The sequence below is a fragment of the Onychostruthus taczanowskii genome, unplaced genomic scaffold, assembly GCF_017590055.1.
Source record: "Onychostruthus taczanowskii isolate IOZ18803 unplaced genomic scaffold, ASM1759005v1 scaffold24, whole genome shotgun sequence".
In the NCBI taxonomy this organism is placed as follows: domain Eukaryota; kingdom Metazoa; phylum Chordata; class Aves; order Passeriformes; family Passeridae; genus Onychostruthus; species Onychostruthus taczanowskii.
Window position 1 is genome coordinate 370,327 of NW_024499684.1, and position 13,644 is coordinate 383,970.

Here is a 13,644-nt window from a genome sequence, read left to right on the forward strand (position 1 = left end):
AATTTAACACACCATAAACCCTTGGTGATTTACTCTTGTAAAAGGGAGACCAAGAGCGCTCGGCCTTGATTTGCTTTAACCATATAAGACCTGAGAGGACAGTCTTTGGCTGGGAATGTCTGCACACAGAACTGATCTTCGGTCCTAAATACTATATATCATTCAGTTTCATCTGCTGCTTGTCAGAATTTCAGCTGTGCAACCCAGGCCCCAAACTGGCTCTTTAAACTTGGTGTTGTATGTTCATGGGGGAAAGATGGCAGATCTGCTCCCAGAACTTGTCTGGTGTGAGTGAACAGTTTTCTGCCAAGCTGATTGGGAAACAGGGTTTGTCTGTGGTATTTTAGCTATTTAAAGTATTTTTATTTAAAGTAGGATAAATACCCAAAGTATTCTGTCTTCCTTTCCAGAAATGTTCTCTCCTCATCATGTAAGTGGTTTCATAATACTTGCATTAATCCAAATATTATCATACTTATATGATAATAACTTTCAACTTCTTAATTATTCATAAACCAAAATCTAAATGTAAACCAATAGTGTTAAAAAAATAGAAGAAAGAAACCCATCTTTCAGTGGAAAGCTTTATGAAAGATGTTCTCATGCAGAACTTAACCTTGTCATTTGAGCGCTGCATTTTCAGGGTTTTCTTGTCAAACCTTTTTTTTTTTTTTTTTTTTTTTTTTTTTTTTTGTGTGTGTGTATTGAAAGGAAAGTTGTTGTGTGTGTCAGGCACTGGCCGATGGACTGTTGCCATCTCCTGCTGCTGCAGCTGCACTGCATCCCGGGCTGGCTGCGAGCGCAGACTGCTCGGGGCTCCTGCCGTGCCCTGCCTGCCTTTACCAGCTCGCTTAGTTGTTGTCCCAGCAGTTTTTGCTCTGAACAAATCTGATGTAGCCCCGGTGAGTCCGGGACAGAGTGGTCCACGCGAGCATCGCAGGGTGCGGAGGGCGGGTGCGAGCCCCGGGTGCGATGGAGCGGCTGCCCCGCAGGGACACGGAGCCGCGGGGCTGGTGCCGCAGAGCCCTGTGCCCCCAGAGCCCTGTGCCCCCACAGCCTTGTGTCCCCAGAACCCTGTGCCCCCAGAACCCTGTGCCCCCACAGCCTTGTGCCCCCAGAGCCCTGCGCTGACACCGAGCGTCCCCAGGGGCCTGTGCCACCTCCTCCCCTTCCCCTCTCTGCTGCCTCCTGCCAGACCCCGGGGAAGCGGATTCCTCCCGGCTGTGAGCTCCGAGGGCACAGCCCACCCTGGCCGCAGCCCCCCGAGCTCAGGGCTGCTCCCCGAGCCCAGGCAGCCTGCTTGGTGCTTCCTAAACCAGCCAACCCCAACCCAGCCAGCCTGCCTAAAACTGCCTACCAAAACACCCCCCGCCCCACGGGCGAGCCTGGTCCCTGCGGGGATGGAATTTGAGGTGGGTGCTGGTGAGCTGACACAGAGGAGCAGAACGTGTCTGCATATCCCTTAACAAGCCTCCGTGGTCAGATACTCAAAGAGACATTTTATTTACATGATATACAAGCACTCTCACAAGCCAGCAAAGTCTCTGTGCTGCCTTCAGACGTCAGTGTACTCGTGGTAGATGCGCACCTCCGATCTCCTGACGCTCTGGAGGGACCTGATGCTCTCGCTCCTGGTTCTCATGTTGGATTTCCTGAACAGCCTTCGTGAGAATGACCGACACATGAAAAAATAAATGATTGGATCCAGACAGACGTTGCATGCGGATAGGAACAGTGTCATTTCCTTACAATAATACAAGATCCTGTGTGCAGAGTCATCTAAAATTTTGTCCAGATGACTGAAAGTGAAGGGTATTCGGCACAAATGGTAGGGCAAAAAGCAGGTGAAAAACACAGCCACGACGACCCTTATACTCTGGTTGTGCTTCCTCTTTCGGCTGGACGAGCTGATGAACTGCTTGCTGGATTTATAGATGTACCTGGAAATGGCAATGTAACAGCCTATCAGCACTACCAGCACCACCACGAACATGCAGGTGTTGATGTAGACGACGGCCGAGTGCCACTTGACTCCCAGGGGAGACTTCAGCTTCAGGCAGTCGTCCACGTTCCTCCTGGTGGGGTAGCCGTTGGTGAGGATCAGGTTTGGCAGCGCCAGGAAGGCCATCACCACCCAGACGCAGGCTGACAGGACCTTGGTGAAGGTGATGCTGTACATCCTGGAGTCCCCGAAGGGCTTCACCACCTTCAGGTAGCGGTCGATGCTGATGAGCCCCAGGAAGACGATGGTGGTGTACATGTTGGCGTAGAACAGCACCGTGGTGTAGCGGCACAGGAAGGAGTTGAAGTGCCACGGCCCCAGCCGCGAGTCCTGGATGATCTTGAACGGGAACGTCAGCGTCATGAGCAGGTCTGCCACCACGATGTTCTTGAGGTAAAATATAAAGCTGGTTTTGTTCCTGATGTGGAAGAAGATCCACACGGCCAGGCCGTTGAGCAGCAGGCTGGCCAGGAAGATGACGAGGTACAGCACGGGCAGCACGATGGTGGTGAACTCGTCCTGCCCCGGGGAGCTGCCGTTGGGCCAGCTGCCGTTCTCCGGGCCGAGGCCGGCGTCTGCGGGAGCGGGGAAAGCAACAGGTAAAGATTTCTGGTGTTCCACAGAGTCTGGAGCTGCCCTCTCTCTGGGCACGCTGAGGCTGCTCGGGTGAACCGTAAATCAGCCCTTGGCTTCCCTGACAGACTGTGACTTGTGAGCTGAGATGTTTGCCACGGGACAGGGCTCCGGAGGGACCCCTCAGGCCTATCAAAACGTGACTTTAAACTCAGTTTACTTAGATGTATCTAAAAACCGCAGTCTCCGGGGGATTTTAGGATTTCATATGTAAATGTTTGTGACAAACTTATAAACTCTGCCATAAAATGACAGTAGGTTTTGTTTCATGCTGTTTCTGCTCTGACCTTGTGTGGTGAGGCACAGCAGGCTGGCTGTGGGGCAGAGCAGGGCACTGCTCAGACAGCCCGTGCTGCAGCGATTAATTTCGCTCAAATGTTGGTAGGAACTGACAGAAATAAAACAAACACTTATCAATCCCTTACATTTCCATTGCTATTTTACCTGGCAGTTTTCCATAGGACAAATTGTACCCCATCCTTGGCGCTGCTGTAGGTTTTCAGCTGCAATGCTCTTCAGGAGTCCCACTGACAGCCGTGGAGCCGGGATGCAGCTGGGCCTCTGCCAGGATGATGTTCTGGGGAAAAAAATTCCAAATTAAAACCAAAGGAAAATAGAGGAGCCCACTTTCCTGTCCCCTGCATGGAGAGAAACCTTGTGAAAGGAACTTCCTCTGGAATTGCCAGTGAAGGGCTGGCTGAGGTGGCTCAGGACTGGCTGCTGCACACTGGTTGTGTTGTCAGGTCTTCACTGCCCTCTTCTTGCTCATTTCAGTGATGGATGACTGTGAGTAGGCATTTTTTTAAAATTTTTTTAAAATCACCACTCACTTCTTGAAGTAAAAAAATTTATCAGTAATTATGAGACATGTGTGTATAACTTCATAGTGTATCCCCCAAATTGTGGTGGAAATGGTGGAAATGACAAGTTCCTATTCCTTTTTCATAGAAACTGGCACACAAGGAATGCTGAAACCTGCAGAAACTCATTAATGCCATGATGGCATCACAATGTTTGATGTTGCTCAAAGGGATTTTATAAATCCCAAATACCAGTTTGTAAGGCTGTGCTCCAAATTGGCCTTTCCTCAATCAGTATGCAAATGCAGTAACTTTTCTGGGATTCATTCTTTGGAAAACTGGAAAAATGGTTCAGATCTCACCAATTCCACAAGACCTGACTGCTCTCATGGGAATGAAGAGAGGATGGAATTCTTGCGGCCGTTTTGCAGATCAGAACCTGCTTTAGGTGCCATCCCCATGCAGGAACTGTACTGTGTGGCACTAGATGGCACCAAAGCAAGTAATGGTCTGTGAAAGCATCAGTAAAAGACTTCAATTTGGATATTTTAACCTTTTTATCAGTCTGGCTTCTTGGCTGGCACTGTTTGCTCTGACAGTGACAGGACTGTCAAAGGTGTTGTAGGTATTTTGTTTTCTGTGTGTCTGGGCAGCAGTAATCCATCATATTTTGCTGTTGTTGAGGATTTGCAGCTCTCTTTTCTGCCCAGGAGGCAGAGATCAAAAGAGTACGTGATTTTATGAAAAGATGCATATCTAAGTCGTTATGTAAATAAGGTGCTTATTTCCCTGCTTTTGTGAGTTTCTTTTAAGTCTGTATAATTCCTGGCCCCTGGAAAACTCCTTGTTCCCAGGCTCTTCAGGCAAGTGCTCTAAGAAACCCTCAGTGCAGAGAAGCCAGGGAGGGAGGTGTTGGATGTGCTGCCTGGGATTCCAGGCAGAGCAAGAGGAGGCTGCTGTGTGCCCTGTGTAAGGCTGGGAATGCTACAGCATTCCTGGGGCTGGGATCCTCTGTGTGCCCTGGGCTCACCCTGCTGGGATCCTCTGTGTGCCCTGGGCTCACCCTGCTGGGATCCTCTGTGTGCCCTGGGCTCACCCTGCTGGGATCCTCTGTGTGCCCTGGGCTCACAGTGCTGGGATCCTCTGTGTGCCCTGGGCTCACCCTGCTGGGATCCTCTGTGTGCCCTGGGCTCACCCTGCTGGGATCCAAGAGGAGGCCTGAGTTTACCCTGCTGGGATCCTCTGTGTGCCCTGGGCTCACAGTGCTGGGATCCTCTGTGTGCCCTGGGCTCACCCTGCTGGGATCCTCTGTGTGCCCTGGGCTCACAGTGCTGGGATCCTCTGTGTGCCCTGGGCTCACCCTGCTGGGATCCTCTGTGTGCCCTGGGCTCACAGTGCTGGGATCCTCTGTGTGCCCTGGGCTCACATCACAGGGTGGAGCCCTGCCACCTGTGTCCCTGGTCAGCGCAGGTGTGACCACCCTGGGACTGCCCAGGGACATCCAGGACACTGGGAAGCCACCCTGGGAGCTGTGTGCTGCTGTGCAGGCCAGCTGGGACCAAGCCTTTGCATGGATATCTCTGTGTCTTCTTCTTCCTGATGGTTTTGTTGTTAGAATATGTTCCAAAATTTTCTCCACAAAATGTGGTTGGAAAAAGAAAGCAGCAAATTCTTCACCATTGCAGCCTGTGCCAGCTGAGCTTTGCCTCCGTGCCCTGCCAGCACACCTGAGCTCAGCAGAGGCTCTGCTGTCTGCAGGGTGGAGGAGAGAGGCTACCCCTGCAACTGCCCTCCTCACACACCAAAGGCTCTCCTGCAGCTCAGAGCTTTAAAGGCTTCACCAAACGGGTCTGTGCAGAGCTGTGCTGGTGTGATGGAAGCTGGGATGGTCCTGCACACAGCCATGGTCCTGCTCAGACTCAACAATCCAAAGGTGTTTCCAGAGTTTTCTACCCAAGTCTGTCAGGCTGAGGGATGCTGTGGTGGGCAGAGCACTGAGAGCTGTGGCTTCATTATTTACATACTGGGGTAGGTGATCAAGTGTAGAGCTGGGGTATCTGTACCCTGTATCTTCATTCTTTCCAACAAAGCCCGCTATACTGCAGACTCCAGGAGTAGGAACAAATTTATTATATGGAGAATTCACTCTTTTTCATGTGTTTTATTGCAACAGGAGATGAAGACTTGTGTTCTCTTTGAAGAGTATTTTAGGGTACTTTGTAGATGCTCACTGACTGTGTACTCTAGCTGTGGACTTTTTACTTGTCTGAATACAGTATTTTCATGCTTGGCAGCGCTGGCTTTCCTCTCCTTGTCCAGTTTTCTGGACACTTTCCTCACCAATTTTATCCTAAGCAGCTGCCTCAGTCTGCTATACAAATACATTCTGCTTGGAAGGCTTTGAAGATGCACTAGAAGCTGCTCCTTTATCCAGGCGCTTTGTAAACTAGAATACATTTTACTTCTTGTAGCTTCTGCACTTTGTCCGTGGTTGATGAGATAATCTCCTGCTGCTGATGTGGACAGACTGGTTTATGTGCATGACTGATGTAACCTCAGAGAAGAAATGAAATAATAGGCTGCATGGCAGCCTTCAGTGTCAGGTGGATAGGGAATGACTGCAGAGTTTTTCTAGTGACTAAGGCTTAAAGTTACCTTCCTGTTTAAAGAAATTGTATATTCTGAAATCTAACATTTTTTTCATCTTATTTAAAACTTTTTAGAATTAGAAAACTCTCTTTGTGACCTAGACCAGCTATTCTAGGTCATGGGGCTGCAGAGTCTTAAGCAGTGTTTTTTATTTGAGCCCATAACTTGTTGATGTCTGCCTCCTTGCCTTCTGCATTCACCACCACAGGGCTGGGTAAACGACAGGGTTAATGCAGCAACAGACATGTGAGGCAGATATTAAACCTGCTGTAGGCTGGCTGCAATGCTCTTCTTGCCTGTTGCCCACCAGAACCAAATCACTGAGTTGTTTGCAAAGATGTAGGGGGAAAAGCATTGGTGCAGGGCAAGAGCATGTGTGCATCAAGCTGCTGCAGGCAGGCATGAGCCTGGGGTCTCTGTGTCACCCCACACCTGTGGGTGTCCCCTGAGCCTGCTCCTGTCCCATGCTCCCTGAGCAAGCCTCCATGTTCTGGTTTGACCTGCCTGCCTCTCTTTCTTTGTCTGAGTGTTGGCTCTTGCTCACTACAAGCCCAGTCCCAGTAGCCATGGCACTGCCACCTTTCCCTTCCTTGGAGGCTTCTGTCAAAAATGGTCCATCTCCCTTTTGGTGAAGGAATATGCTAATGAGCTGGTAATGCACAGTGGAGGAACCTGAAATTCCTGTTTGAATCGCTGCCTGCCTCGGTGAGTTGTCCTTGCTGTCTTGGGCTTTGCACACCCCAATGGCTCTGGTGTTTTTGCAGCCTGGCCTGGGGTGGCAGCTCCTGGGGTCCCCCGTGCTCTGAGCAGTGCTGCAGCCCCCGAGTACCCCGAGCTGCTGGCTGAGCACGGGGGTGTCAGACCCAGACCTGGCACGGTCCCCTCCTGGGCTGGGAGAGGGTGAGAGCAGCCCCGTGCCCCCCGTGCCCCCCGTCCTGGCAGTGAGGCACTGTGGGCTGGCTCCAGGTGCCAGCAGCTGCCCTGCTCAAGCAGCCCCGCTGCAGAGCCTGGAAGGAAGGACTGGGGTGCAGCTGTCCCCAGCTGTGGCTCGTGCTGCCCCTCTCCTTAGGCCTGGCCAGAAATAGGAGCCTGCATCTGCTCAGAGCTGCTCCAGCATCCCCTCCTGTGTTTCAGGTTCCTCCTCGGACTTCCCCTCGTGTCCAGCCTAGCTCTCCTCTCACATGTCTCGGGGCAGCATCCCGCCCCGGGGGAGCTGCTGTGCAGCTGCTGTCCCTCTGCCTTTGGCTGCTGGCTCCAGGACCCTGTCCCTGCCCTGCCTGTCTGTCTGTCTGTCTGTCTGCAGGAGAGGTGGTCAGGGCACACCTGACATAAAGGGTCAGACCCCTGCCCGGGCCAGGGCTGGCATCCAGGTTGGGATTCACACAGCAGCAGCCCTGCCTTGGCTCTGTGCTGGGACACGCTGTGGCAGGGACCAGTGTCCCCAGCCTGGCTCTGCCCAAAAGTCACCTGTGACACGCAAAGCCCCACACAGGCACCGAGGGACAGCGTGGGCCAGTCCCCTGTGACAGCTGGGTGGCCCCAGTGCCTGGCTGTACCTGTGCCAGGGGGTCAGGGCAGCCCCTGCCTGTGCTCAGACTGTGCCTGTGCTGCAGCTGAAACCTCACAGCCTGTCTGCACCTGCAGCTGGTGGTTGTATGCTTGCACCTGAAGTAAGCGTTTGATAATACTATCTAGCATGAAAAATTCTCATTTTGGGGGAATATGCCCCTAGGTTTACAGGATTTCCTCACTTTAAAAAGAAATAGTATTTCTAGAAATAGAAATACTTGGGCAAATCTAACTTTCTCAAAGCCACTTTTGGAATATTTTGTCCAAATGTAGCCATTAATTTTTTTTTCTCATTTCAAGCGATTTATTATGAACTCTAATGGTCCCTGTGTGAGATAGCTGACATGAGATGTTGCCTGAGCTAACAAGTTCTTTCTTTTTTCTGTGTTTTGGAGCGCTCCTTGCTAAAAGTCCGTGGATTATACTACCTACTTTGAACAGGATTTTCTGAGCAGAGTTTGCAAGATCTAGTAACTGTTGTTAATTGTTACAGTGAGGCTGTTTTTGAGGTGATTTGCAGCACCTAAAGCACGAATTCCCTTTCCCCTTGCACAGGCACTGTAGCTCCCAGGTGATGCTGCTGGAGCTCCCCTGTTCCCTGCTGCACTAAGGACCAGCTGGTGCCCTGTCCGTGGGCAGAGGCAGGAGCCTCCCGTGGTCCTGTGAGTCTGTCAGGTGTGCTGGGCTGTGCCCCTGGGGAGGGGCTCGGAGGGGCCCAGCACACACGGCCACCTCTGGGCACGGGGCTTGGAGGGTGGGGGCAAGGTGCAGCTCCACAGCTCCTGGGCGCTGCAGTGGCTGAGAGGTCTGCCAGCAGGACTGGCATCACCTGGGCAGCAGGTGGGCAGCTGCTCTTGGTGCTTGAGAAAGCTGGGCTGCAATTGCTGGCTGCTTTTTTGGGGGGATTAAAAAAAAAGAGAGCCCGACACAGTGGTTGGCAGAGCTGGGATAATGAATGTTTTCTCAGTAAGGCAGCCTCTAATTAGCAAAGGGAAAGGAACTCTGGAATGGTTCCTTTGCTTCTTTCTAGAAGATGCTGCTGTTGTGGCTGCACAAGCCTGCTGGCAGTGGGAGCAGCCTGGGCCCTTTCCTTGGGCCCCACCCAGGATTCACCACGCGAGGTGCAGCCCCACGCACGACCACGGGCACGGGGGGCTCCCAGAGCTCCTGGGCAGGTGAGCAGGGGGGCCCTGGTGCTGCTGCAGAGCGCGGTGCCGCGCTGGCAGTGCCATGGCACCGGTGCCACGTGCCTGTGCCCTGTCACCGGTGCCCGAGCCCTGACACTGGTGCCATGTGCCATGTCACAGGTGTCATGCCATGTCACTGGTGCCATGTGCCCGTGCCATGTTATGGGTATCATGTGCCACGTGCCCTGTCACTGGTGCCCATGCCATGTCACTGGTGCCATGTGCCCGTGCCGCCCATGCCATGTCGCTGGTGGCTGTGCCATGTCAGTGGTGCCCATGCCATGTCACTGGTGCCATGTGCCCGTGCCCTGTCACTGGTGCCATGTGCCCTGTCACTGGTGCCCATGCCATGTCACTGGTGCCACATGCCTGTGCCATGTTATAGATATCATGTGCCATGTGCCCTGTCACTGGTGCCCATGCCATGTCACTGGTGGCTGTGCCATGTCAGTGGTGCCCATGCCATGTCACTGGTGCCACATGCCTGTGCCATGTTATAGATATCATGTGCCATGTGCCCTGTCACTGGTGCCCGTGCCCTGTCACTGGTGCCACGTGCCCTGTCACTGGTGCCATGTGCCCTGTCACTGGTGCCATGTGCCTGTGCCATGTCACAGGTGCCACGTGCCTGTGCCATGTTATGGGTATCATGTGCCACGTGCCCTGTCACTGGTGCCCGTGCCCTGTCTCTGGTGCCACAGCTGCCATGGGGGGAGCCGTGGCTGCCACGCTCTGCAGCCCACCAGCAAAGGCCACGGCTGGGGTGGCCAGGCTTGAGTCAGAGCTTTTTACTGAAAAGATCAGCTTTTAGGTTTGCTCATTTGTACTGTGCAGTGATAAACATTAAGTAAAAATTTCAAAATGGCGCTTTAAAAAGAATAAAGATGTCTGGGGCACAAACAGAAAAATGCAGCTGTGTAATTGGTAGCATTGCACCTTCATCTGTTGGACCTCTGTCTGTTGTGCCTCTATCACATCCCTCAGGGACCACTACGAGAAAATATATTGGGAAATTAAAATAATTATTGGCATGTGCACATAGCCAGTGCCATTTAAGTCTTTCAGTAACTCCAGTCTAACTTTCAGGCATTTCCCTTTGTTCTGGAGAAGTTTCTATTGACTTTTTGTATGCGATCCTAATTCACATCACAGAAGCACCAAGAAGTCCTGGTGTGCTTGTGTCAGCTGGTTTCTCTGTGCTCCAGCACATCCTGCTGCCACACCGTGCTCTGCCTGCTACTTGCAGCAGCACCACTGCTTGAAAGAGGAAGGAAAAGGACACGGGGATTTTAGGGAGAAGTCCAGCCTGCTGCAATGCCGTTTTTTCATGCACAGCCCAGAGAGTTCTGCTGGCCCTGGGCACGGCATCAGGCACAGCTGTGAGAGCTGCTGCTCCTGCCACCAGCCCTGGGCTCCTTGCCCAGTGGCAGTGCCTGCTGCTGCAGGGAGGGTGACACAGGCTGATCCAAGTCACTTTATGCTGCTCAGCATCAGCTGTCCCTCTGGCATGCCACTGACATTTTCTTGAGGAAGAGCCAGAAGCAGTGGTTGCTGCAGTACCTTGTGTGAGGTTCATTGTTGGTCAGAAGTGGAAACCCAACTTCTGGTAATTGACAATGCAATGTTTCAATTCATCTAAGATGTTACGGTAATTTTTTTCTGTTGGAAAGGATTAGGACTGCTGAAATGTAGGAATGGATCTTGCCTCCTTCCTCTAGAGCTGTCCTGGCAGCCCTGGGGCTGGTGTCTGCTGCAGCCTGGGCTCCTGTGGAGCCGTGCAGAGGGTCTGGAGCTCAGGGTGTGTGTCAGTGAGTTTTCACCCAGCCCCAAACTGTTGCTAACACTGCTCAGATCGAGTTCAGCGCTGTAGTGGGGCACAGGGCCTGGCCTGGCTTCTCCTGGTGCTCCCTGGACCAAAGAGGAGGTTCTTCCCGACCTTTGCTTTGAGAAGGCGAGCAAGGGACTGGTCAGCAGGCGAGGAGCAGGAGCATTGCCAGCGCCTGGTGCCTGGCCTGTGTGCTGCAGGGCTCTGTGCGGGGAGCGGGCAGGAGCCTGCGGGCCTGCCGTGCTGCGGAGCAGCCTGCACGATCCCTGCTGCCCGTCCCGGGTCCTGCCCCGCTCAGCCCTGCTGCCCTGCTGGCCCCGGCTCGGCCACCCTCCGCGCGTCTGCGGGGCTCGGGACAGCCCGGTGTCGGGCTCCGGGACAGCCCGGTGTCGGGTCTGGAGCCCGGGACAGCCCGGTGTCGGGCTCCGGGACAGCCCGGCGTCGGGCTCCGGGACAGCCCGGTGTCGGGTCTGGAGCCCGGGACAGCCCGGTGTCGGGCTCCGGGGACCGGGGACAGCCCGGAGTCGGGTCTGGGGACCCGCACCGTGCGTGTAGCGCGGCCGGGCTCTGTGTGCGGGGATGTGTGCGGGGCTGGCAGAGCCGGGTGTGTGTGCGGGGCTCTGTGTGCGGGGCTGGCAGAGCCGGGCTCTGTGTGCGGGGCTGGCAGAGCCGGGCTGTGTGTGCGAAGCTCTGTGTGCAGGGCCAGGCTGTGCGTGCGGGGCTGGCAGAGCCGGGCTCCGCGTCCCTCCTGCCCCTGGGGCTGAGCGGGGACAGCCCTGGGCAGCCGGGGGGGAGCAGCCGCGGCTGATGCTGCTGAAAGGCGCCGCTTTTCTCTCCCACCCGCCATGCAAACACATGGTTCCGTGCGTGGGATCCCCGCACAGCCTCAGCCTCTCCCAGCCCCTCTGTCGGGGCTGTCCCGGGCGGTGCCGTGCCTCCTCCCAAGGAGTGCGAGGCAGCAGGACAGGACGGGAAGCTTCTCCTAAGCAGAAAAGTGCTCGGGGCCAGTGCCTGCGGGTGAATCAGCCACATCAGCCAAAGCTTGCCTGGGTTCCCTGGTTTTCCTTTCTAAAGAGGGTTGCAGAATTCTTTAAAAAGATGGAGAGAAGTGTGAAATGCTGCCAGTTTGCAGATGGAGCACGCAGGAGTGGCTGCAGGCCCCACAGCACACAAACAAGTAATTTTTAACAAACCCTCAAATCGTGCTGCTGCTCCCAGTGCTCCATAACCAAACACAACCTTTCCAATATGGAATCTGCCTAAAAGACAGAGGTTTTTGCAAGCACCTCAGAGATTTCCCAAGCTGTGAGACTCATCAGAGCTAGTCTGCTCATTCAGAGCTATGTGGTTTTTCCAGTGAACCTGACAAGTTTTAACATGACTTGAACGAAGTACGAAGGAAGAGAGCATTTATTCTCTTCATATAGTGAAGAGAGCTCAAGTTTGCTTTCCTGTACTGAAAGGGGTGAAAGGGAATATAGTACAAACCCTTTTAGAGCAAGTTCAGATCTTGTAGTTACTGAATCTTACTTTATATGAGTTGAGCTCTGTCAGTAAGCGAGTTACTGAAACAATGGACCCACCTGCGCTTTGAGTGGTGTCTTAGAAGGAAGGATTAGTAGAAACCAATTTTTTTTTGCCACCACGAGTACTATGTATGAGTGAATAAAAGGTTGGTAAAGGCATGCTATTCTGAGAACGTTTCACGCTTTGAATTGATCCAACATTCAGTTCATGGTTCCAAGTCTGCTTATCGGCAACTATATCTTAATTCCTCTTTTCTCAGCCGAGGGTGAGAAAGCGCTAGCAGATTCACTGAACAAGGTACCGAATGCTTTTCGGATGGTCAGAGCTCACTTACCTGTCACCATCGTCGCTTCCCTCTCGCCTCCGAGCTGCATCCCCAAAGTGCCTCAGACTCCTGCAGAACGCCCTGGAGCTACAGTGGGCAGGAGAGTATTTCCTGGGAGAGGGCAGCTGAGCCAACCATGTCTGGCAGTAGGATTTTTGGGCTTCCGATGGCTTTTTTTCGGTGATACCTGCTCAGAGAGTCAAAATTCCCCTGGCCAGGAGCAACTGGAGCAACTGGCTTTCTCATTCCTGGGAATGACTCACATGCCAGGGTAGGTGAACGCTCCGCTCACTTCCTGGCTCCGGAGCAGCTGGGGCGCCCGGGACGCAGACAGTGATTCACCTGGGAGGTGGGTTCGTGCTGGGGAAGGTGCAGAGCTGCAGGCTGCTCACTGCTGCCCTGCCTCTGCCTCCCGGGGCATACGGCGTCTGCAGCGTGCCCGTGATTCCGTGTCAGCCTCAAAAGTCTGCTGCTGGATGGATGAAAATATCTACTAATCAAGATTATCTCGTCAATTATTAATTTGATTATATTTAGGTTGCCTTTAGTGTTGTGCTTTGAGCAGATCCTTCCGTCTGCATGGCATGTTGGATGGAAGTAGAACTCCAGGTCTGTCACTCAAAGTTGCAGCTAAAGTGCCCTGAGTGTTTCCTGCCACAGTGCTCCTTAGGACAGGCTGAGCCCACTGCCTCTCACAGCCCTGCCTCAGTGATCCTGGCTGTACTTATGTTTACAGTTTAGTGCCTTTAGAGCGCTGAAATAATCATGGGATAAAATTGGGACATATTATACTGGGACTGTTCTACTGGGACAAAGTTCTGCTTCATGTCAGTGGAGGATGAAGAGGGTAATTTTCCATATCTGCTGCCTTCTTTAAAAGAAAGCAAATTCCCATCTCTCTCATCAAAAATTCAGGAGAAAAGAAAAAATAATCCCAGTGCTCTGAGAGCAGTGGCTGCCAAGGCCATTTTCTGTCTGTTCTGCCTGGACTTTTCCATAGACATGTTTAAATTTTTTTCTCAAGTACCTGAGGGGCTGAGCTCCCAGTGCCCCTCTGCACAGGAGCCCTGTCAGCTGCACAGGGCCTGAGCCAGAGCAGGACCCACCTGCTGCTCCTGCAGTGCTGA

The 13,644-nt window shown here is 53.1% G+C and overlaps 1 protein-coding gene across 1 annotated transcript; it reads right to left on the minus strand.

The window, feature by feature from the left end:
• Window positions 1-1,555: 1,555 nt before the first annotated feature.
• Window positions 1,556-12,536, minus strand: GPR87 (G protein-coupled receptor 87). Its single transcript, XM_041406064.1, has 4 exons — window positions 12,527-12,536; window positions 7,723-7,775; window positions 4,317-4,400; window positions 1,556-2,521 (listed from the first exon to the last, which is right to left on the minus strand). Exons 1-4 carry the CDS (start codon window positions 12,534-12,536, stop codon window positions 1,556-1,558), a joined length of 1,113 nt encoding a protein of 370 aa, XP_041261998.1.
• Between the last annotated feature and the right edge of the window lie 1,108 nt (window positions 12,537-13,644).

Coding starts and splice junctions, on each gene's coding strand:
- GPR87 (XM_041406064.1), bottom strand. Junction 4,401..7,722: donor CATACAACCACCAGCTGCAG/GTGCAGACAGGC, acceptor AGCCTTACACAG/GGCACACAGCAGCCTCCTCT. Junction 2,522..4,316: donor CTGGCTTCTCTGCACTGAGG/GTTTCTTAGAGC, acceptor TCCCCGGGGCAG/GACGAGTTCACCACCATCGT.